This window comes from Brassica napus, chromosome C2, assembly GCF_020379485.1.
Source record: "Brassica napus cultivar Da-Ae chromosome C2, Da-Ae, whole genome shotgun sequence".
Classification (NCBI taxonomy): domain Eukaryota; kingdom Viridiplantae; phylum Streptophyta; class Magnoliopsida; order Brassicales; family Brassicaceae; genus Brassica; species Brassica napus.
The window spans coordinates 6,047,124-6,071,122 of NC_063445.1; the positions used below are offsets into that span (position 1 = coordinate 6,047,124).

The following is a 23,999-nucleotide window of genomic DNA, read 5'->3' on the forward strand; positions in this document are numbered from 1 at the left end:
CTCCAGAAGAGGAGCCAGGAAAGATGGGGTCGTTGCAACTTCTCAACGCCCTGAAGGCTAACCCGGTAGTGAAGCCGACGAGCAAAGGGCTCATGTACGTGGAAGCTCGGATCAACGATAATCCGACCCGAGTGATGGTGGATACGGGTGCCACTCACAACTTCATGACGATAGACGAAGCTGTGAGACTTGGTGTCAAGTGGTCCAAGAAGGACGGTTTGATGAAGACGGTGAACGCAAGGGCTCAACCCGTCAATGGTATAGCTCGAGGTGTCAGGATGAAGCTGGGAAGCTGGAGCGGTCCGGTGAACTTCTCAGTCATTCCCATGGACGATTTCAAGGTAGTCTTGGGTATGGACTTCATGAGACAAGTGTCAGCCATACCCATTCCTGCGTTGAGCTCGGTTTGCATTCTCGAGAAGGGATCACCGTGCATGATTCTGGCCTTGGAAGAAAAAACCGATGGGACGAGGCAACTATCGGCGATGCAGCTCACCAAGGGGGTGAAGAAGGGTGAACCCACGTTTTTGGCCATGATGAAGGTGGAAGATGAGCCCAATAACGTGGAATACATCCCTCAAATCATCAAAATGGTCCTTTAGGAGAACCAGGACGTTATGCCGGCAAAGTTGCCCGAGAAGCTTCCACCGAGGAGGGCGGTGGACCACCAGTTCGAGTTGGAGCCAGGAGCCAAACCACCATCTATGGCGCCTTATAGAATGGCTACATCCAAGCTGGAGGAGTTACGGAAACAACTCGATGAGTTGTTATCGACGGGGAAGCTAAGGCCCTCGAAGGCACCTTACGGGGCCCCGGTTCTGTTCCAAAAGAAGCATGATGGCTCATTGAGGATGTGCGTGGACTACCGGGCCCTTAACAAGGTAACGATCAAGAACCGTTATCCCATCCTGCTGATTGCTGACCTATTCGATAGACTTGGTGGGGCGAAAGTCTATACGAAGATGGACTTGCAGAAGGGTTACTATCAAGTCCGGATAGCGGAAGGGGATGAGCCGAAGACTGCGTGCATAACGCGGTATGGTTCGTTCGAGTGGCTGGTAATGCCATTCGGTCTTACGAACGCCCCAGCCACGTTTTGCACCCTGATGAACCAGATCCTACAGCCCTACTTGGATCGGTTTGTGGTGGCATACTTGGACGATATCGTTATCTACAGCAACTCGATGGAGGAGCATGTGGAGCACTTGCGGACCGTATTCCGGGTTCTCCGCAAGAATGAGTTGTTTGTGAAGCGAGAGAAGTGTACTTTTACCACCGAGGAAGTTCAGTTCCTTGGCCATGTTATCGGCCATGGAAAGCTGAAGATGGATGAACCGAAGGTTAAAGCAATTATGGAGTGGGAGGCCCCGACCAAAGTAATGGAGTTGCGATCTTTCCTTGGTCTAGTCAACTACTATCGTCGGTTCATCGAGGGATATTCAAGGAAGGCGGCGCCACTGACGGACCTTCTCAAGAAAGGGAAGACATGGGACTGGTCCGGACATTGCCAAGAAGCCTTCGAGGAACTTAAGACTGCGGTAAGCCAGGAACCCGTCCTTGCCTTACCTGACTTCAGTCTCCCTTTCGAGTTACACACGGATGCCTCCGACTTTGCCATTGGGGGAGTGTTGATGCAAAATGGACATCCAATTGCCTTTGAGAGACGCAAGCTCAATGAAACTGAACGGCGGTACACGGTTCAAGAGAAGGAGATGACCGCGATAGTCCATTGCTTGCGAGTTTGGAGACACTATCTTCTTGGGGCGCATTTCTCGGTCAAGACGGACAACGTGGCGACGAGTTATTTCCAGACTCAGAAGAAGCTGTCCCCGAAACAGGCAAGATGGCAAGACTTCCTGGCTGAGTTTGATTACACTTTGGAGTACAAGCCAGGAAAGGTGAATGTCGTGGCCGATGCACTAAGTCGGAAGGCGGAGCTGGCAGCGATGAGCCAAGTCGAGGGGACTATTATGGCTCGAATCCGAGAGGGGCTGGAACGTGATCCAGTCGCTAAGGAGCTGGTGAAGCTATCCAACGAGGGGAAGGTACATCGATTTTGGGTAAAAGACAGGTTACTCTACACCAAAGGTCGAAGACTTTATGTGCCTAAGTGGGAAAGTCTTCGACGAGATATCATTCGGGAGTGCCACAATACGCGATGGGCGGGCCATCCGGGACAGAAAGGAACGATGGTACTTGTCGAAGCTGGATACTATTGGCCACGGATGAGGGATACCGTGGAGCTTTATGTGAAAACTTGTCTAGTCTGCCAACAAGACAAGTCGGAAAACAAGCAGTCCGTGGGATTGTTACAGCCACTACCAATCCCGGAGCGACCATGGGACTCGGTCTCGCTTGATTTTATCAGTGCGTTGCCTAAGTCCGAAGGGTTTGTATCCATCCTGGTGATTGTGGATCGATTCTCTAAATATGGTACATTTGTGGCTTGTGATCGAGACTGCACTGCGAAAGAGGCAGCAAGGGCGTTCTTTAAGAACGTGGTAAAGCTTTGGGGACTGCCTCGGAAAATTGTAAGTGACCGGGATCCCCGATTCACTGGGCGTTTATGGACAGAGTTGTTCAAAATGCTTGGGACAGAACTGAGTTTCTCAACAAGCTTTCACCCGCAATCTGATGGGCAGACCGAGAGGGTGAATGCCTTGCTTGAAAGTTATCTCCGTCACTTTGTAAGCGCCAACCAACGGGACTGGACGAAGTTGCTGGACCTAGCTCAGTTCTCATACAATCTTCAACGCAGCGAGGCGACGGGACGGGGTCCGTTCGAGCTTGCAACGGGACAGCAGCCATTGACCCCGCACACCTTGGCCACGCCAAGGACTGAAGGGAAGAGTCCCGGGGCGTTCATAATGGCTAAGCAGTGGGAAGAACATGCTGACCTTGCCCGAGCATGTTTGGAGAAGTCCCGAAAACGGATGAAGAAATGGGAAGATGAGAAGAGACGGCCTTCGGAGTACTCAGTGGGTGACCTTGTACTTGTGAAATTACTTCCACAACAGTTCAAGGCATTCCGGAGCCTACACAAAGGCTTGATCCGGAGGTACGAAGGTCCGTTCGAGATATTTGGGAAGGTGGGAAAGGTTTCCTACCGACTCGACCTACCGGATACACTTAAAATCCATCCGGTCTTTCATGTTAGCATGCTGAAACCGTACCATGCTGATGAGGACGACCAAACCCGAAGAGTTTCGACTCGAGCACCACCCGTGGTGACTAAGTCTTATGACAAAGAGATCGAAGAGGTGCTGGCGTCCAAGGAAGTGAGGAAGCGGGGAGTCCTGAGACAGACCCATTTTCTCATCAAGTGGAAGGGACTGCCGGAAGCAGAAGCAACATGGGAACCGGAAGAGGACTTGTAGCAATTCTGGGACGCACTGAAGGCATACACGGCGACGAGGGCGTCACCGGCTTAGGTGGGGGAGGATGTCACGGCCCGTTTTGGAAGCCCAAAAACGTCCATGAAAACAACCATGAATCGGACCGTACTGAAACAAGACCCAAGCCCGCTTTACTTAGTATTTTCTTAAGCTTTAAGTCTTTGTAAAATATCTAAGCATAAAATAATATAAGAAGTATGTAGAATACTTCGGAAGGGAGTAGCTTAAGGTGGAAGTACTTCATGGTGAAGTTACTTCATAGGATGAAAACCATATGAGCCGTTAGATCGGTTTAATCTGAGCCGTCCGTTGAGGAGGTGATTTTGTATATAAGGGGGTAAAGCCTCATTGTAAAATTCATTCACCAAGTTTTAATGAGAAAACCCTTTCATAAGCTCTGACCTCTCTCTAAAAACGTCCATACTCTCTCTCTCTAAGTACTAATCGATTTGTCCAAAAGACTGACTTAGCAAACCACAAGGGTGAAAGTTGCTAAGGCCGCACGTCCTGATTGCTGTGAAGAAATCAGTCTGTGACATAGAGCTAGGTAACTCGAACAGTCGACTCTAAGATTGTAACTCAAATAGTGTCCCGTACCACAATGAAGAAACGTCTCCACATGATTGTGTATAATCCATCCCAAGCCAGACGCATTCCTACCTAAACGGTGTGAAACATTGCAATTGCATATAACCCTCCAAAACTCGCATGAAACACGTGTATGTACTCTAGGTCCTGGTAAGTGTTCATTTTGTTAGGGAAGAAATATCCATCCATTCGTGCACATCCATTTTCCCACGTTTGGTAGTCATATATTTATACTAATCAGATCATCTTCTTTTTTTTTCAGAAAAAAGAAAGTTATCTGAAATTTCATTTTTTTCGCACTCTTCGAAAATATGATAGTTTAAAAGTTGAATTAATTGTTATATAGATATCTCATGCGGGCTCAGATGTTTCAGGTTATGGGGTAAACTAAATCGGTGAAATTTGAGCTTTCGTCTCAATTCAAATTTAGCCACTAACAGCTTGTGATCTGTACTATTTTGGAAAATTAAAGAAAAGTAAGGAAAGAAAGGTCGTCTATCAAATTAGGGAATTTGCATTGCAAGACTTAGAGTTTTAATTAGAACATGTCCAATGAAAAATTCTCCACTTAAGAGTTCTAAGGGGATTAACTCTATATACCCCCATGCCCCCTTAAATGAATTCTCAATGCCCTCTCTCTATTTTTCCGACCATTTTATCTTTGCACTCCCCAAACTAGCATTTCATTTATTTCTCCAATTAAATAAACCAACCATAATTCAACTACCTACATGGCCCACAAAACAACATTAACCACTCAGATTTTTCCTGGTCCACATGTCTTCTTCTTCATCGTACAACCCCTCTTCCTCTCATCCTCCATAAGCAATTTTTGAAGCTCAAAACCAGAGAATTCAGGTTCGTTTTCGATGAATTTTTTTGTAATATTACATTTAAATATCATGTATATGATGGGTAACGTTAAAAAAGTAAGATTTGATGAAAATTTGAGAGATTAAAAACGATTTCAAAAACTGTGTTTAGGGCTTTTGGGACTTTTTTACGTCCTTTTGATGAATATTTTTGCTGAAATGTTATTAAAACAAGTGTATATCTCGGCTAGTGTAAAAAAAAAAGATCCAATGAAAATTACGAGAGATTAAAAAAGATTTTGAAAACTGTGTTTATAGATTTTGGGTATATATTATGTGTGTTTTGATGATTTTCTGTGTGTAATTTCATTTAAAATGAATTATACATCATGGGTAATGTAAAATCCTAACAATATCGTCATAAAAGCGGATTAGTTAGACAAGGATAAGTTCTGGGTATTACTGGTATAACTAGTTTTACTAAAGCAAAAAAGTTTCACTGGAAATACTAGGATTACTAAATTGATATTTCTTACTAGTATTTCTAGTATTACTATGTATAGTACTGAATTAAATTAGAATTAGTAAGAAAAAATTGTACAGTGTGAGAATTAATTCTAAGCATCTTGATAATGATAATTCTAATGATATTCTATTTTATTTCAAGAAAATGCAAAATCCGCATTGCACAATTATATGTTTTGATTATGGAGGATACTATATGAAGGATGGGGCTCAAATAAAATGTATCTCGGGAGATGGTGAAGGAGAAGATGAAATTCACACGATTGTGTTGAGAAAATCAATGGAGGAGATCACTTAGTCTAGTTTGGTTGAGCGTATTTGCAGAAAGATAAAGGTAGATGAAGCTAAGGTGCAAGTGAAGATTAGTTACTATCCAATGGTATTGTATTCGTACAAGCCATCATACATCTGGAATGATGAAGACATTTTTTGTTATCTACTGCAAGTAAATCACGAGATGTGTATAAATGTTCTACGTGTGGAGATCATCAATGAAGAAGTGCAACTTTCAGAAGAGGATGATGAAACTGACGGTTATGTCGGTATATCTGACAGAGAGGCTATAGAGGCTGGTGATGAAGATGGGACTGAGAATGATGAAACTGATGTCTATGTCGGTATATCCGATAAAGAGACTATAGAGGCTGGTGATGAAGATGGTAATGGTGGTGTGCTCACTTTTCACGAAGACATTGAGATGCATGATGGTGTTAATCACAGACGGGATGATGGTATGGATTTGGTTATAGGTCAAGAATATATAACCAAGGAGGCAGCAAAAGTTCTTATTCAAACGGCATCATATCAGAAATCTTTTGAATTTGATATAATTAAGTCGGATACTAAGAGATTTGTGGTTAAATGTCGAGGAGCCAAAGATGGGTGCGAGTGGTTTGTGCGAGTGGTTTGTGCGAGTTGCAATGTTAATGAATTCAGATATTTGGACGGTTAGAAGTTACATCAAGCAACATACATGTTCTGTCGTTACAAGATCACTGCTTGATAGAGAGGCTGGTGATGAAGATGGTACTGAGAATGATGCAACTGGTGGTGTGCTCACTTTTCACGGAGACATTGAGATGCATGAGAATTTCACGGAAAGAGATGAGCATGTGCTTGAAGATACAGAAGTAAGACCTTGAGTTGTCTATCAGCCACAGGATGATGGTACAGTTTTGGTTTTAGGTCAAGAATTTAGAACCAAGGAGGAAGCAAAAGTCCATATTCAGACGGCTTCACATCAGAAATGTTTTGAGTTTGTTATAACTAAGTCGGATACTAAGAGATTTGTGGTTAAATGCCGAGGAGCCAAAGACGGCTGCAAGTGGTTTGTGCGAGTTGCAAAGTTAATGAATACAAATCTTTGGACGGTTAGAAGTTACATCAAGCATCATACATGTTATGTTGTTACTACAAGAACACTGCCTGATAGAAGGAAATGCACATCACAAATCGTTGCATCTGTTTTGGCTCAAGATTATCCTGGTACATTTGACACACTAGTTCCCAAAGTTCTGATCGATTTGGTTCATCGAAGGGTTGGTGTGCATGTATCATACACCTCAACATGGAGAGGAACAAGAGAAGCTGCTAATGAAGTGCGAGGAAGTCCAGGAGAGAGTTTTACTTTATTATATTGTTATATGCACATGCTGGAGCAGACGAATATTGGCACAATAACTCGTGTGGTAGTGGATGAGGCCAACAAATTTAAGTATCTATTTTTTGCCATGGGAGCTAGCATAGAAGGGTTCAGTGCGATGAGGAAAGTCCTCATTGTGGATGGAACACACCTCAAGAATGTTTATGGTGGAGTTCTCCATGTTGCGACTGCTCAGGATCCTGATAATCACCACTACCCAATTGTGTTTGGTGTAGCAGATGGTGAGAATGATGAAAGTTGGATATGGTTTATGGAACAGTTGAAATCAGTGATATTTGATGTCCCGGGATTGGTATTTCTTTCAGATAGAAATAAAAGCTTGATCAAGTCAGTACGTCTGGTGTTCCCTGAGGCCGAACATGGGTATTGTATATGGCATTTGTCTCAGAATGTTAAAACCCACGTCCATAACAACAAAGATACTTGTGCGTTCAAGTTTAGAGAATGCGCACACACTTTTACGGAGGCTGAGTTCAACTACCTTTATCATGCTTTTCGCCGGAAGTATCCTAGTGCAGCAGCGTATATTGACAAAAGTGTTGAAGAGAAGAAGTGGGCTAGATGTTACTTCAGAGGAGATAGGTACAATGTTGACACCACCAATTCAGTAGAATCTTTTAATGGTGTTATTAAGGAAGCGAGAAAGTACACCTTACTACCAATGTTTGATGTTATGATTGCGAAAATGTCTAAATGGTTTAACAACCATAGGAAGGAGGCAGCTGAAATACCATACACACTGAAGCTTGTGCCTATTTTGAAAACCGAAATGTCTAAAATATGTGTTGATGCGGGGTTTCTTACAATTGACGAATTAAACAGCTTCCATCTTGAGTACAGTGTGCATGGTACTGATGGCAAGGTTTATACTGTTGATATGGCTAGGAATACTTGCAGTTGTGAGCAATTTGATAAAGACAAATACTCTTGTGTGCATGGAGTGGCTGCTGCCACATTCATGTATAAGGCAGCGAGAAGGGAACTCCATCTATCAAAGTATTGTTCAAAATACTATTTAGTGGAGCAATGGGATTTGGCTTATCACAGGACCATATATCATGTTCCTCATATATCTGATTGGGTTATACCAGAAGATGTTAAAGCAAAGAAAATACTTCCTCCAGATTTTGACAAGAAGAAAGGAAAACCACAACAAACAAGATTTTCATCAGTAGGAGAATCCCGTGGAAGAGAAAAAAGAGGCAGAGGGGGAGCTAGAGAAGCTAGAGGAGCCAGAGGAAGAGGCAGAGGGGGAGGAGAAGGTATGGCGTCGTATTTTGAATGTGGGAGTGGTTTAGGTACTACCTAGGTTTTACTGGAGATTACTGGGCTTATTATGTGAAATCTAGACTACTAGTGATTTCTTGTTTTATTATGTGTAATTTGGATTACTACGTTTTACTGGATTATTACGTGCAATTTGGATTACTAGGTTTTACTGGTATTATTATGTGCAATTCGAAACCAATATATATCACTAGGTTATGTGTAATTTAGACTATCTTTATATGATAATTTTCAATTCGTAGTCTGCGTATATAATAAATATATAGATTAGACTATTTTTGTTAATTATTTTCAATAGTTTAAGAAAATCTTAACGGTTTTCCAAAAAACTTCCTTAACTTTCATTGTTATTATGTGAATGGTTAACAATATAGTAAATAGAATTTTACAAAATACATATTTCTGGTAAATTATTTATGTAAATGTCTTCTTTGACGATAATAATATGGTAAAATCATTGGTTCTACTACCAAACCTTCTTTTTTGAAATGGATTTACTAGAAAAACGTAAAAATTGTCAAAGTATTACTATGTGTATGGTGGTATTACTACTACCTTGAAGATTACCATAGGTATTACTAAGTGTTAAAAATAATATTAAAATATTTATGACGGCTGCACGTTTTACATGTGAAATGCATTTTTTAATTTTTTTTAATAATATTTATATATTTTAATGTTTTACATGTGTTTACTAGTTTTTGGTATATCTTTTTTAGTGTTTTTTGGGCGTAATAAACTCAGTAAATCTAGTTATTCATCTTACTCATTTTTGGGCATAGTGCCACATGTAAACTTAGTTTTCCAAACCTGTTGCAACACACCAAGATTTAAGCATTCAAAAGCATTATACTTCCAAGTTTTAAACATCCAAAATACTTAACATTCTACTACCAAGTTTTAAACATAAAATCCTAAATATATAAGCCTAAGGCTTTGTTTTACGCTTCTTCTCCTCCGTGAAAGGAGTCTGCACCCACTATGATTTCCTCTTTGGTCTGCCACTCTTCTAAGGTACAGCAACAGCGGCATTCTCCTTGCACCTATACATGATCCAAGAACTCGGTGCTTCCTTGTAACCGACCACGATCCACCTTTGCTTTTCTTCCCCAGTATATTCCTCAACAATTTCCCCAGCCTGTTCCTTGACAATTTCCCCAGTCTGTTCTTCAACAACTTTCACAACCTCTTCCTCTTTTTTCTCTTCTTCCGCAACTTTCTCCCTGTTTTTTTTCTCTGTTTCCACAGCCTCTTCCTTTTTTTTCTCTTCTTCCACAACTTTCTCACCTTTTACAATTTCTTCCTCCATAGGCTTTGTCACTAGTCTCCTCGCAGCCATTTCCTTAGTCCTACCACGTGGTGGTGTGGGAGTTCCCTCCGTCTGATTCCCACGTGGTGGTGTTGGAGTTTCATCGGTTCTGTTCGTCTCAAACCGAAGCTCATTGTGATCATCTTTGGGAGTTCCCTCTGTCTGATTTCCACGTGGTGGTGTCAGAGTTCCTTTTTCTATCTCTGCCTCCCGAGCCTAAGATTCCACCTCATTAGTCTCACTTTTCTCCTTTTCTTGCTCCCTCGTTTCAGACTCCTTCCCTTCAACTTCTTCTTCTTGATCATCTTTCCCTTCAACCTCTGCTTGATTATCAGTCTCACTCTCACTCTCACTCTCACTGTCTTCCTTGTCTTGCTCATCAGCCTCGATATTTTCCTTCTCTTTCTCACCCTCTTGCTGAGCATTGTCATCAGCCTCTTTCTCTTCACCTTCTTCTTCATCACTGTTTTCATTTTTTCTGTCAGCCTCTTGCTCAGTATTCTCGATGTTATCCTTATCTTTCTCAGCCTCTTGCTCAGCATTAGCTTTGTCATTCTCTTCATATGTACCGTAGTCCCACTGTCGAAAATCTATGTCTTCATCATGACTCGGCTCCTTCTTACTCTCAGTAGAGTCTGTCTTCTATTTTCTTAGCCCTTCTTCTCAAAAGCCGCTGGTTTTTTCAATATCACTCATCCTTGAGCCTAGAGACTCCAGCTTTGTCTCCACCGTTACGTGAAGTCCAACAAATCCTTCTCCCATGAACTCCAAAATCCTCTCTTCCAGACCTTGCAACCTCGAATCTAAACCAGAATTAGAGGATGATCCTTCTGCAAACGTCACATTTTCTTTGTCTTTCTTTTTTGGCAACACTCCCCGTGCAGCTTGATCTAACTCATATAACTCTTTCCACCAAATATTCTTCTGCTTCACATTTAACCGGTAGTTCCAAGTATCACTTAGGCTGCCCTGACGGTCATACTCTCGCTCCTCATCAATGATACGAGCCAGCATAATTTTCTCATCAATAGTTGGAACTAACACACTGTTGATAACCTGAAAATAAAACAATAAGTTAGATCAATTAAATTATATGTTCTACTAGCTTCTACTATAACTATATACATGTACCTTTGTGTCTCCAACCGCAGCATATATGTCTTCCAAAGGATAACCCCTAAGACTGGACTTTGTAAACCGGCTCTTGCATATCCTTGGACAGTCTTCACTAGCGTCGTCTGAATAGATTCTAAACGTTTTCCCCAAATCCGGAATACACTCAAAAGCCAGAACCTAGTACATCCATTATTACAGTGTCAGATTTCAATTATATAACAACTAAAAATTTACTAAACTATATGTTTTACCTCTAAATGGATTATGAAACCAGGAAAGGCGCATGCCTCTTTCTTTCACTTCGCCCTTCAGATGGTTCATCACGTGCTTAATCTCCTTTATTGCATCCTCAAACGTTAGACGACCCCAGGGAAATGATCTGCAAGCATCTAAATCGTCCATCATCCTTAATATGAAGAGGTTTATATTATAATAAAGGGATAAATGGGGATTTTTTTTGGGGGGGTATGGGGTATATGGAGTTAATCTCCGAATTCTAAAAATACATATATGTGTATATATATATATTGACATGAAGAAATAAAAAGAAGAAGCCAGCAAGGCTTGCCAGAATGAACAGTATCCGCGGAGCTACAGTAAAAATAAATAGATATTTTATTTTAACTTTCCTAATAAGCCAATGGTGTTTGGTTTCTAGAGTAAAAATGTTATCTTTTCCTTCTTCCTCTTTATAACCTATTGTAATATAATGACACTTTTGAGATCTAAGGAAATAAGTTTCTCCTTCTTTACTCTTTTCTCTCATCTCTCTTTCTCTTGTTCTTAACTCAGATCTTCATTTTCTAACAATATATATATAAATAATAGTATTTAATTGTTGATATTTTAAAATTACTGAAAATCCAACCGAAAGTTTTTACTTTTTGAAATTTGGGTTGGATTCTTCGTAACTTAAAATATCCATTATTTAATATTATTATTTATATATATACACTTATATATATATTTTTAGAAGTGGAGAACTTCCCATTGGACATACTCTTAGCTCAAACCACTCAGCTCTCGGAGTCAGTATTCGAAGGCAAGTGAGGCTGGAGATCACAGAGTCGGTACTCGAAGGCCCTGTTCGTTTGCAGGGGCGGATGTACGTTGAAGGTGGAGGGGGCAGATGCCCCCCATGAAATAACTACACCTAATGTAAATTGTTAAGGCAATTTAATATTTTCCCCATTCATTATAATTATTTAGCCCCAGTCACTTTTTCTTTCGTTCACTGTTTTAGTTAATTTAATTATTTTTACGTACAATTGGGGTTGTCCGTTAAATACAATGGCTAATAAATTTTTTTTTCATTGTTTACTAATATCACTCAATAGACATGCATTTTTGCTTAATTTCTTTTAAAGCTTAAATTATAAACAGTTTAATAAGAATTGTTTTAATTTTATTTTATATGATATTATTAATAATGACTACAGATTAAATTTTTTTGAACATAAGCTATAGCTTCATTTTCACAGGTCATGTCTGTCTAAATATTTAACAGTAAATATTTTAAGTAAACTTTCAACAAATTTCCAATAGGATTTATATAACACGCTATATTTTTTTGGGATAATTTTTTGGATAATTTGAATAAAATTATGTTTTATATTTTGCCCCCGGTGAAATTTTTTTCTGGCTCCGCCACTGTTTGTTTGTACATCTGGAAGAGGCATCTAGATGGTCCATCTAGATGCCTTATCCAGATACTACATTTGGGTGTTGTTCGTTTCTTCATTTCGTCTATGCATCCAGATGAATAATCTGAATGAATCATCTGAATGCAACTATGTTCGTTTGCTTTTTTATTTTTTTAATTTGCATCTGCATCCAGGTGGACTTGTTAATGAAATGACTAAAATATATTTTTTTAATTTTTTTTTCGGAAAAATAGCATTTTTACGGTTTGGCGGAAAACCATTTTTCGATTTTTGAGGAAAAATGTGTTTGGACGAAAAAGTGCATTTTTCTTGTTTGGGCGGGAAAATACGTTTTTGCGGTTTTGGCGGAAAAATTGCATTTTTACGGTTTTGGCGGGAAATACCTTTTGGCGGTTTTGGCGAAAAATGTGTTTTTGACGAAAAAGTGCGTTTTTGCGGGTTTGACTGGAAAATGTTTGTTTTCGCGGTTTTGGCGGAACAATGCATTTTTTACGGTTTTGGCAGGAACATGCGTTTTCGCGTTTTTGGCGGCAAAAATGTGTTTTACGGTTTTGGCGGGAACATGCGTTTTTGCGGTTTCGGCGGAAACATATGTTTTGGCGGGAAAATGTGTTTTTTCCGGTTTTGGCGGAAAAATGCGATTTTCCGGTTTTGGCGGGTAAATTTTGTTTTCCATTTTTGGCGGAAAATGTGTTTTTGCGATTTTTACGAAAATATTTGTTATTGCGTTTTCGCCGAGAAAATGTATTTTTCCGGTTTTAACAAGAAAATGCATTTTTCTCGTTTTGGCGAGAAAATGTATTTTTGCGATTTTGGCGACAAAGTGTGTTTTTATGGTTTTGGCGGAAAAGTATATTTTTCGGTTTTTGTGCGGTTTTACGCTTTTGGCATGGACGAGTCCGGCTAAAATAAAAAAAATATTTTATTATTTATCATTTTGGAGTGGACTAGATGCATCTGCATCCATATGCAACTATCAAAACTCACCTTTATTTAGGTGAGAATTTGATAGGAGTTTTTAAAAATTGGGTGATCCATCTGGATGCAGGGGCGGACCCAAGTCTACAGCAGGTGTGGCACGTGCCACAGGCTAGTTATAAATAATTTTGTAGAAAGCTATAGACAGATGAGGCTTCTCAGCTCTCCTGCAGTAAATGGTTGATGGTGCCCCATGTAACTTAAGTTCGAACCGTGTGAGCTTGTATTTGTTTTTAGATTCTTTTTACACCCTTTGTTATATTTAGTCACCTTTTCATAAAAAAAATGTTCATTTCTCTATTTTTTTATTATTTAATAGAAATGATTTTCTTTTCTTCTTTTCTTTAATAATGATTTTTACCTTTTTAAGTTACTTTATTTAAGTTTTATTTTAACAATTATTTTTATCAAATTTATAATTTTCAACACTTAAACTAATAGAACAACTAAAATGAATACACGTTGTCATAATAAAATTATATATAATATCTACTCTCTTAATATTACTGAAAAATATTTTAGCACTGTAAAAATGTTTATCTTTTTTTTATGACTCGTTTAAAATAAATATTTTTTAAAAAAATAATATAATTTTAGAAAATATAATATAATATAACTAAACATATATTTTAATGAATAAATTAATTTATAATTAATATATATATATATACACATATATATTGTGCCCTATATTAAATTATTTTCTGGATCCGCTTCTGTCTGGATGTACCATTATAATGTACGAAACGATCATCGATTTGCATCTTTATCCGGATGGATCACCTGGGTGAACAAACTAACAGCACCGAAGTGTTTTGAGGCACTCAGATCACCTGCATTCTCAAAGTAACTTCTTGACGTAGACTGTGAAAGAAATGTCGAACCTAAGATTAATCTAAAGCTGTTTTTTTCTTGTGTGACACGCATATATAATAATAGCGGTGCAAGTAAAATTAATCTGGAGCGGGTTTTTTTTTTGTCTGACACGCGTATATAATAATAGCGGTGCAAGTAAGATTCTTCACTCTTACTAGAAGTCTCTGGATTTACAAAAATTTTCCTTATTTAGTAATGTACTCTTATGGATCTATTGCCTTTGTATAGGAGGGATGGTTCTAAATCAGGAAATGAGTGTCCGATTATTGACGACAGTTGACCCAACAGAAATCAGAAATGTATAGAAGAGAGATTCACAAAGTGGCATTGTATCTGTACAAGTCTATTCAGTGACCTTTTGGATTCTTTGTTTATGTTTGAATATTCAGAAATTATTGTGTATGTATATTTTTCTCCATTTTGTATAATAGTAATAGTCTATAAAGATTATTTCCATGAAAATAAAATAAAATAAATTCCCATAAATAGTTCCAAAATAGCTAAAAATTTAGCTATTTTAGAGAAATACTCTAAAATAAATAAATTATTTCTTGCCATGAGAATTCCATTGTGTATCAGTAAGAAGTACATCACTTGTTAGGTCATAACAAGTTTAAAACTATTCATTTTATTAGAATTTTTGTTTCGCATTAATTGAGGCTAAAATGTTTTTTTTTTCTCATGAATCTAATTTGTGTATTATTTAATTTTCTGAATATTTTTTCAAAAAAAGTGATCCATGCATAGAGCCGCTCAATTAGAACACATATAGCTCTCCTATATATATTCTCTTCGAAGAGATTTTAAGTGTTCATCCTCAAACCTCTCACCCGCTCTCTCTAGTTTTCTCGCAGAGAGTCTCTTTTGTTTAAAGAAAACTCTCAAGAAAGTTATACCTCTCCATCCCCAAATTGCTACGATGAAAAAGTTCTTCTGTTGTCACAAAGGAGAAAGCTCAAGTGGAGCAGTAGAAGCGGAAGAACAAACGCAACCTCTGCAACCAGTGCAATTGCAACCATCATCATCGCAACCAGTGCAAGATCCACAGGCCTCATCGAGAAGTGTCAAAGACGAGAACGAAGCCATCTTTGATGAAAACCTCTTTGACAATAACGAAGGCCTTAACCTTGCTTGGCGCAACCTTTGGAAATCCTACGAAGATGCTAAAGGTTCCTTTCTTGTTTCTCCTCCTTGAAACACTCTGTTTTTACGGTTGTTACTTCGTTTTGAATCACAACAAGCGTTAACTTGCGTAGCAAGATTGATCTAGGGTTCTTGTTCAGCGTTGTTTTAGAGTTGTTACACTTCGTTTAAAATCACAAAAGTCTTGAACTTGCGTTGCAAGTCACCGTAGTAGAGCTCTGTTCTTGTTTTTTTGGAACTTGATCTAGGGTTTTTGTTCATAGTTGTTACCTCTCTTTCTTTAACGTGTTAGTCACTCATTCGTTTTGTAGCTTCGACCCATGATCCTTACCCTGGACCTAAGATTAAATGGAGCGAGATCTTTCAAGGAACCCTAAACTTCCGGAACATCAACTATCTCGGCCGAGGAAACTTCGGTGAAGTCTATCGCTGCGACATACCAAGACTCGACAAGGTTACAAAAATCAAAGTCTTGTCCTTTACGGTCCCAAAACTCGAAACCCATTTGCTAAAAATCTTTGTTTCTTATCAGGTCGGAGCTGCGAAGGTTCAAAAGAATCAGAGCGAAGAGGCTCATCATGAGTTCTTGGCAGAGATCACAACGTTACACGCGGCTAATCACCCAAACGTGATCAGTCTTCTCGGCAAATGTTTCCACCAAGACCACCGTGTCATCGTCTACGAGTTCATGCATCGAGGCTCTCTCGATCACCACCTCTTTCGTAAACAAACAAACAAACAATCCCATTTTAGACTTAACTGATTCTTTCTACTTTTGTTTTCACTAACTTTCCTCTTTTGTTTTGTAGCAAACACGAGGCTACTTCGAGGTCGTGGACGTGGCTTACTACAGGAGTACAAGGTTTTGAGCTGGACCATGAGGCTGAGGATCGCAGTGGGTGTAGCTAAAGCTCTTGTTTATCTACACGAGGAGCTGAAGATGGTTCACAGAGACGTCAAGGTTTCGAACGTTTTGCTTGACAAGAAGTTTGTGCCGAAGCTGACTGATTTTGGGTTAGCGAGTTGCATCGTTGAAGATGAGAACGGTGTTGAGAAGAGGAGCGAGATCACTCTGATCAAGGGAACTCCGGGTTGCACCGCGCCGGAGACAGAGGAGTTAGGTTTGGTCTCGAGCAAGAACGATGTCTACAGCTATGGAGTGTTCCTGTTTACGCTTTTCACTGGAAGGAAAGCTTTTGATTCCAAGAGAGGTTCTGGGAAAGAGAAGCTCACTGAATGGGTATGATTCCATAACTTTAGGGCTTAGTTTTTATATGTTTCTTGTTCCGCAAGTAATTAAATGTTATTTTGATTTTGCAGTTAAAGATAGTATGTAGCAGAGGAGATAACATTCCGCTGGTTGTTGATTCTGCGATGGGTAATAGGTTTCCGGGTGAAGGTTTAATCAAATTATTTCAGACGGCCTTGATGTGTGTCGATCCGCAACTGCTTGCACGTCCTGAAATGCGTTTTGTGGAATCGATGGTTAGTGACGTTGCGGTTTTTGAGGTCCCAACGTGTCCAACGCTGACGAGGAGGCATTCGATGTAGGAAGTTTTATCAGGCTCATTTTGGTTTTCAGAAACATGTAATTATATATAACCGCTGCATATGAGTTTGTAATCTTTTCTAAGATTTAAGACGAGATCAGGGTGTTGTGTACTTTTGAGACAATGCCATTTGTAAATAAGTGTTATCAATGTTTGAGATTTTTTGCCTTCATTTCTCAGTTATGAAACTTTCTTAAAATAGTAGAAAAGTTCTTACCTTTGGGTTTTATTAGATCTTAAATCTTTTTTTCTTTGTTTTTAATTATCACTTTGTTAAATTAACTGAATGGGATGGATAACTTTGAAACTTTACAAGTCCTGAGGGTCGTAACAACTTCACTCTTGATCATATTTACCCCTTGAAGCTTCTAATGCAAGTAAGCTTTACCCAGACCCGGTCTGGCATATTTTGGCGCCTAAAGCCCAACAACACTAAATCCATCATAAAAAAAAATTATAATCTAAAACGAAGGAGAAGAGGAACGAACCTAACCTGCGTAACTCACAAGTAAGACTCTGAACCACTATACCACAACAAACTTTTATAATCCTGCTGCCCTTAAAATATATAATATAACTTGGCGCCTAAAGCATGGATTTTACCTGCTTTAGCCCAGGGGTTTTACCTGCTTTAGCCCAGGGCCGGCCCTGGCTTTACCTGTGACAGATTTGGAGTTATCATTTCTGGTGTGATATGGAAGTTATCATTTCTATGGATTTACAAAACGTTTACTTATTTAGTAATGTACTCACATGGATCCATGCATTTGTAGGAGTGGTTCTAAATCAGGAAATGAGTGTCCGAGCAGTGACGAGTGACCACTGTTGAACAACAAAAGTGGTAGAGGAAGAGAGGTCACTTCCAAGATATGAAGAACAAAAGAAAGTTTCACACAGTAGCGTTGTATCTGTACAGAGTCTCTTTTGGATTCTTTCATTATGTATTTTAATAATTGCTTCCCCCCATTTTGTTTGATAAAGTATAAAAAAATTTATTGCCTTGATACATAAGTTATTGCTATGAGAATTTTCCTTGTGTGTTGGTAAGTAGTCTTGTTTAGTTTAGCAAAAGAAGGTAGTCTTGTTTAAAATCTTGTATTCCTACAAAAAATCATATTGTTGCCATGCATGGTATTTGCTTCTTTTTTTTTGGGGGGGGGTATAATGCATAGTATTTGTTTTGTGCAAACAATAATTTACTCGGTAATTTTGATTAATATTTTAATAATTAATGAGTTAACAAATAGTTCCCCTATGAATCTAATTTGTGTACTATTAAATTTTGCTAATCTTGTTTTTTTTTTCAAAATGATTTATTGAGCCGCTCGATTAGAAACGCATTTGCTCTCGTATATATATATCCCCTCCACTCGCTCTCGCTCTCTACTCTTCTCGCAGAGAGCCTCTTTGTTTAACCGCAACTTTTCCTGGAAAGCACTTTCTCGGAAAGAAGAAGTACTTTCTCGGAAAGAAGAAAGAAAGTCTCAAGAAAGGTCGATCGCAACGATGAAGAAGTACTTATGCTGTTTCAAAGGAGAAAGCTCGGGTCAAGGCGCAGCGCGAAACCCACAAGCATCGGGAGGAACTAACAACAACGGCGAGGGCGGCGACGATGGAAATCCACAACGGCCATTTGGCGATAACGAGTTCCTCAACAACGCGTGGCGTAACAATCTCGAGATCCCCGACGATCGTCTTCCTCCAGGTTCCCTTTTTTGCTTTCTCTCTGTTTCAGTCTTTCAAAGTAGGGTTTCTTGTGGCGCAAGCACTCTGTTTCTTACGAGAGTATTAGAGTTGTTCTTGTTTACTGAAACAAGTATCGATCTTGTGGAACCAATCTCGTTTTCTGGTTTCTTGTGCCGCAAGCACTCAGTTTCTTAGAGTTACTTCGTTTTGAATCACAGCGATTAGGGTTTACACAAGTAATCGTATTAGAGTTGTTCTTGTTTTCGAAACAAGTGTGGATCTTGTGGAATAATCTGCTGTTTTCTAGTTTCTTGTGCCGCAAGCAATCTGTTTCTTAGAGTTACTCCGTTTTGAATCGCAGCAGTTAGGGATTATGCATGTAATCGATTATAGTTGTTCTTGTTTATTGAAACGAGTCTGGATCTTGTGGAATAATCTGACGTTTTATGGTTTCTTGTGCCGCAAGCAATATGTTTCTCGGAGTTACTTCGTTTTTGAATCACAGCAATTAGGGTTTACGCATGTAATCGATTAGAGTTGTTCTTGTTTCTGAAACCAAGTTTGGATCTTGTGGAACTATCTGATTCGCTAATCCCACAAGCGATTGAATTAGGGTTCTTGTTTATTGTTATCTTTCTTTAACTTCAAGTAAACTCATTTGCAGAAACTCCTCGGTTATCCCCACCTCGACTTCCTTATTTCACGTTACGATGGGAAGAGATCTTAGACGGAACTCAAAACCTCCTGGACACTAACTTGCTCGGCGAAGGCAACTTCGGTCAAGTCTATCGCTGCAATTTACCAAGACTCAATCAGGTGTCTAAACCACTTCTTTAACCCTAGCGTCTTCTCCTTTGTGCTAAAAGTAGTAACTTTTGTTTCTTCTTTTCAATTAGGTCGGAGCTGCAAAGATTCAGAAGGTAGAGAACGAAGAGGCTAAAACCGAGTTCGAGGCAGAGATCACAACGTTACACAGAGCTAACCACCCAAACGTGATCAACCTCCTCGGACAATGTGTCACCGACGAAGACCGTGTCATCGTCTACCAGTTCATGCCTAGAGGCTCTCTCGACCACCACCTCTATGGTAAGAAACCTAAATGAATCTCTCTGTGTTTGAGTTTTGTTGTTTAAACGTTAAACCCTTGTTTGTAGCTGACACGAGGCCAGGTCCGGGCTTACAACAACAGGGACGTGCGGTTTTGAACTGGGAGAGGAGGATGAGCATCGCATTGGGTGTAGCTGAGGCTCTGATCTATCTACACGAGGATCTCAAGACGGTTCACAGAGATCTCAAGGTTGCTAACGTGTTGCTCGACGAGGACTTCGTGCCGAAGCTGACCGATTTTGGACTAGCGACTAGAATGGTTCACGATGCGAACGGCATTGAGAAGCAGAGCGAGATCGATCCTATCAAGGGAACTCGGGGATGCATCGCACCGGAAACAGAAGAGTCCGGTTTGGTTTCGAGCAAGTCCGATGTCTATAGCTATGGAGTTTTCTTGCTTACGCTTTTCACTGGAAGGAAGGCTTTTGATCGTGCCAGACCTATTGGTGCAAGGAAAATCAATGAATGGGTAATGATTTTTTTTTTTTTAATTTTATACGTTTCTTGTTCTGCAAGTTAGTATATGAATTTTTTTTTTTTTTGCAGTTAATGTCAGTATGGAGGAGAGAAGAGTACTTGGCTATTGTTCTTGATGTTTCGTTGGGTAATACGTTTTCGGCTGAAGGTTTAAACAGATTGTTTCAGGCTGCAAGGATGTGTATGGACCCAAATGTACTTGCACGGCCTACTATGCGTTTTGTGGAGACGATGGTTCGTCAAGCTGCAGCTTATGATGTCGTAACGTTGCCCCCGGTGCTGAGGAGGGATTTGGTGTAGGAAGTTTTCATCAGGCGATTTTATATAGGCTGCTTTTTTTTTTGGGTTTTATAACATGAAAAACATATTATAATACTTGGATGTGTAACTGATGATTTTGCAGACTGTTTCTACGATTTGAGATGAGATCAGTGTGTGCACTTTTGATATAATGCCATCTGTAAATAGGTGTTAATAAATATATTTTGTCTTTATTTCTCTGTTTATGAAGTTTTCTTAAAATAGGAGAGAAGATAAAAGACAGAAGAGAGAAGTTCTTACCTTATTAGATCTTAAAGTCTTTTCAAAACAATCTCTATGATTCTGCAACTGAACATGGCATCTTGTGAGAGGTTTAACGCTTTGATCATATGATACCACGAGAATCTTCTCACACAAGTAAGCTTTCCTGGTTATAAGATATTAACATGACACACATCTCTTGTTTGTTACAAGAAATAATTAGGGTTAACATTTAAAACTGATGTTGTTCTTCACTCCATTTGATATAGGAGTCATGTAATACCGTTGATCATTTGGGGCTGATGTCAATGCTTCCTCTATAGATCAACCTTGAGAAACTTTTGCCATGTCACACGTGTTGGACTGCTCTTTCTTTTGTGATCCGTGAATTGAATTATCTGGCCCATAAGCCCAACCGAAGAGAATCCCTAAAACGCCGAATCTGGGTCGATGATTTTCTTCGACAATCTCTATCTTCGTCGTTTCCAATTCTTCAACGGTTTGTCGATCAATCCCTACTCCATCTCTGTGCAATGAATCTTCCGAAAATCTCATTTATGGCTTCCTTTCGCCTTCCCCCTCCTTATAACACTCTTCTTCTTCCCAGATTTATCACACACAAAAATATTCTCTCAACCGATGAATTCCAACAGAAAATCCCCTGTTTCCGGAGATCTTATCTCGAAGAAACCAAACGGTAAGGACGGTGTTTCCTCCGCCGAGCCGATCAAATCGATGGATTCCAACAGGAAATCCCCTGCTTCCGGCGATCTCATATCGAAGAAACCAAATGGAAAAAGCGGTGTCTCCTCCGCCGGGCCGATCAAACGTACCGGCCAAACCGGTTTCTCTTCCGCCAAAGCTGTCTCCGGCGATCCTATGTCGAAGAAATCAACCGGCAAGGCCGTTGTGTGCTCTGACGTGCCGGTCAAACGTAGCGGCGGAACCGGTGTCCCCTCCGCCAAAACTGATGAAATGGTGTTCTTCAGAGATGTTAAATTTGGACCACAGGAAGGCGAGTTAAGGTTTCGTCTGATCCATTTTTGAGAGGCTCGGAACGCACTCACGAAGATACTTCTTGGTCTCATCTAAAAAGGTATGCTTCATCAATCAATAATAAAGTCTTGAATATATACAGAACCGCTTTTCCTCAGACATGAAAATAGATTAGCACATAAATAACAAAGTGTAGTTTAAGTTTAACCCCTAACGCTCATAACGATTTGATATAGTGTTGTTTGATAATAATCTGAGATTCTATCTGACTACAGGGTATGCACGGACCCAAGTGTAAGCTGGGCAAGCTGGGCGAGTAAAGCACAGTTGGAAGAAGAATACATGAAGTAAACGTTGTGGGTGACATCATTCTTCCGATCGTGTATGCAAAACAGGGATCTTAAGCATGGACCTTCTTCCCGATGCGGTGTGTAAGTTATTGATTTTTCAGTTCACCACTCATTTTCCATGTGTAGATATAGATTGTTCATGTTCTATGAGGTATAGATTTTTCATCTTTTGGGAAACCAATGAGAAAGCTCTCTCAAATCAAATAAAAAAGGACTTTTGCAAAACTTCTCTAATACCCTCTCTTTTGAAACTTATAATGTATCTGGTCCGTTTTGCAGGCCCGTCAAAGCCACAAAGAATTTGAGTCATACGCATAAAGACTATGACGGACAATCAGCGAGAGTAGTGGGCCTTTCTATCCCTAATGCAGCTGTAGAAACTGTATTACAAGGTGAACTTTTCCCATATAGTTTCATCTTGACTTCTTGGCTGTTTATGTGAAATGAACGGGTCTTTCTGCAGTGTGTGGCCCTTGGAAACGGGGGTTTATGCTCTAGGAATAAGTCTTTTAAAATAATCTATTACCAGAAAGCTAAGATAATGGTCCAAGGAGATGATGAAGTTACTATCTCAAGTATGAAACTAAACTCAAAGATGATGCGAGTTAAGGTGGGAGTTCTGAAGAGAGGAAAAGAAAAGTTCTAAATTTCACTTGATAAACACATAATATCGTTTTGAATATTTTTGTTAATTACTTAGATTTTAAGTTAAGAGTACTTGATAAGCAGTTGATGGATTTCTGTCAAATAAAAAATGAAGAATTATGAGCTTGAGTAGAAACAAAGAGGGAATGATATAAAAGCCATCCAACCATGTTTGTGTGGGCTCCTAATAATTGTCATTAATTTTGTAAATTTTAAAGTTCTTCAAGAGGATTGGATTCATTGTGATAGGTAAATTCTTTCTCCGATGTTGATCCTCTACTCAAAAGTTAGTTTAAGTACCTCCAGTACAGAAAAAAAGAATTATACACAAAAATAATTAAATTAAATTCTTTTATTTTTGTAAACTTTAAGTCAATTTAGTTAAAATATTTAAATTTTCCTTAAACATTTGAACTATAGATTGGTTATATATAAAAGAATTATCTAAGATTCTAACATGAGTTCAGAAGTTTTTTGATTAGGGGGATATAATTGAATTTGATAGTTTCTTAACAAATGCAAAATTAAAAAAAAAAAACAATTGCGGGAGAGAAGAGATGACGCCGTGTTTTCCTGGACAGATACCTAGAAATGAATAAGCTTCACAACATTTTCTAATTCTGACTCTTTGTCTCTTCTGATTCGGCTCACTTCTCCTATAAAAAGGTTTTGGGTTTGTTCCACGAAGAACCAACGTAGAAAATTTGCTTAAAACAAAAGAAATGATATAGTATGTTACAGGTAGATAGTAGATACAACATTAGTCAGAAAAATATTATGCAGAAAACCTATATTTTTTCTAGATTAAGTTACGGACCCGAAGCTCCACGAATATGAGCATGTTCATTGGGCTTTCACCACTGTGGATGTATCTATATTCCCGCTTCCTATGCTGAAGATAAAAAGGATACCATTTTAGTCAATGAAAAAAAGAACGCCAGATGCATAATCATGAATGTACCAGTACATAACGTCCATAACCAATGGTTTTCTTTCAGATGTTACAAGCAAGCCCGTAGCAGAAGGAAACCAGAATATAGAAAGAATATTAAATTTTTATTTTGTCAATCACTTAATCAGGAGAAAAGTTACGAAGAAAAACAATAAGCAAAAATAGACAAACAAAAAAAGAAGAAACAACAAAAGATAGGGATGATGACTACAATGTGTGTGTATATATATGTTTGTGTAAAAAAATTTGTTGAAATAAATTTGAGATTTATTTAGCAATTGCATGGATGGTGGCAATGATAAGTAACAACTAAATTTAGTTTGGCCTTCCAAATTAACTGAACACTAATTAATAAGTT

General features: G+C 39.1%; 4 protein-coding genes across 5 annotated transcripts; 3 read left to right on the plus strand and 1 right to left on the minus strand.

The window, feature by feature from the left end:
- Nucleotides 1-6,969: 6,969 nt before the first annotated feature.
- On the plus strand, nt 6,970-8,292 carry LOC125582130 (protein FAR1-RELATED SEQUENCE 5-like). The gene has a single exon (XM_048748651.1). It carries the CDS (start codon nt 6,970-6,972, stop codon nt 8,290-8,292), a length of 1,323 nt encoding a protein of 440 aa, XP_048604608.1.
- Nucleotides 8,293-9,279: 987 nt separating this feature from the next.
- LOC125582131 (uncharacterized protein At3g43530-like) lies at nt 9,280-11,097 on the minus strand. Its single transcript, XM_048748652.1, has 6 exons — nt 10,996-11,097; nt 10,711-10,872; nt 10,315-10,635; nt 9,808-10,221; nt 9,558-9,741; nt 9,280-9,506 (listed from the first exon to the last, which is right to left on the minus strand). Exons 1-6 carry the CDS (start codon nt 11,095-11,097, stop codon nt 9,280-9,282), a joined length of 1,410 nt encoding a protein of 469 aa, XP_048604609.1.
- Nucleotides 11,098-14,598: 3,501 nt separating this feature from the next.
- On the plus strand, nt 14,599-17,065 carry LOC106350137 (probable serine/threonine-protein kinase PBL1). The gene is made up of 5 exons (XM_013790068.3): nt 14,599-15,382; nt 15,668-15,810; nt 15,889-16,078; nt 16,166-16,596; nt 16,677-17,065. The coding sequence occupies exons 1-5, from the start codon at nt 15,133-15,135 to the stop codon at nt 16,905-16,907; spliced, it is 1,245 nt and encodes a 414-aa protein (XP_013645522.1). The 5' UTR covers nt 14,599-15,132; the 3' UTR covers nt 16,908-17,065.
- Nucleotides 17,066-18,242: 1,177 nt separating this feature from the next.
- LOC106350138 (probable serine/threonine-protein kinase PBL7) lies at nt 18,243-20,651 on the plus strand. Of its 2 annotated transcripts, none has more exons than XM_022695883.2 (5): nt 18,243-18,611; nt 19,257-19,408; nt 19,489-19,678; nt 19,747-20,168; nt 20,335-20,651. In XM_022695883.2, exons 1-5 carry the CDS (start codon nt 18,413-18,415, stop codon nt 20,431-20,433), a joined length of 1,062 nt encoding a protein of 353 aa, XP_022551604.1. In that variant the 5' UTR covers nt 18,243-18,412; the 3' UTR covers nt 20,434-20,651. The 2 variants fall into 2 exon arrangements, with proteins under 2 accessions (XP_022551604.1, XP_013645524.1); XM_013790070.3 differs by having other exon boundaries at nt 18,249-18,611; nt 20,246-20,651.
- Nucleotides 20,652-23,999: the final 3,348 nt, after the last annotated feature.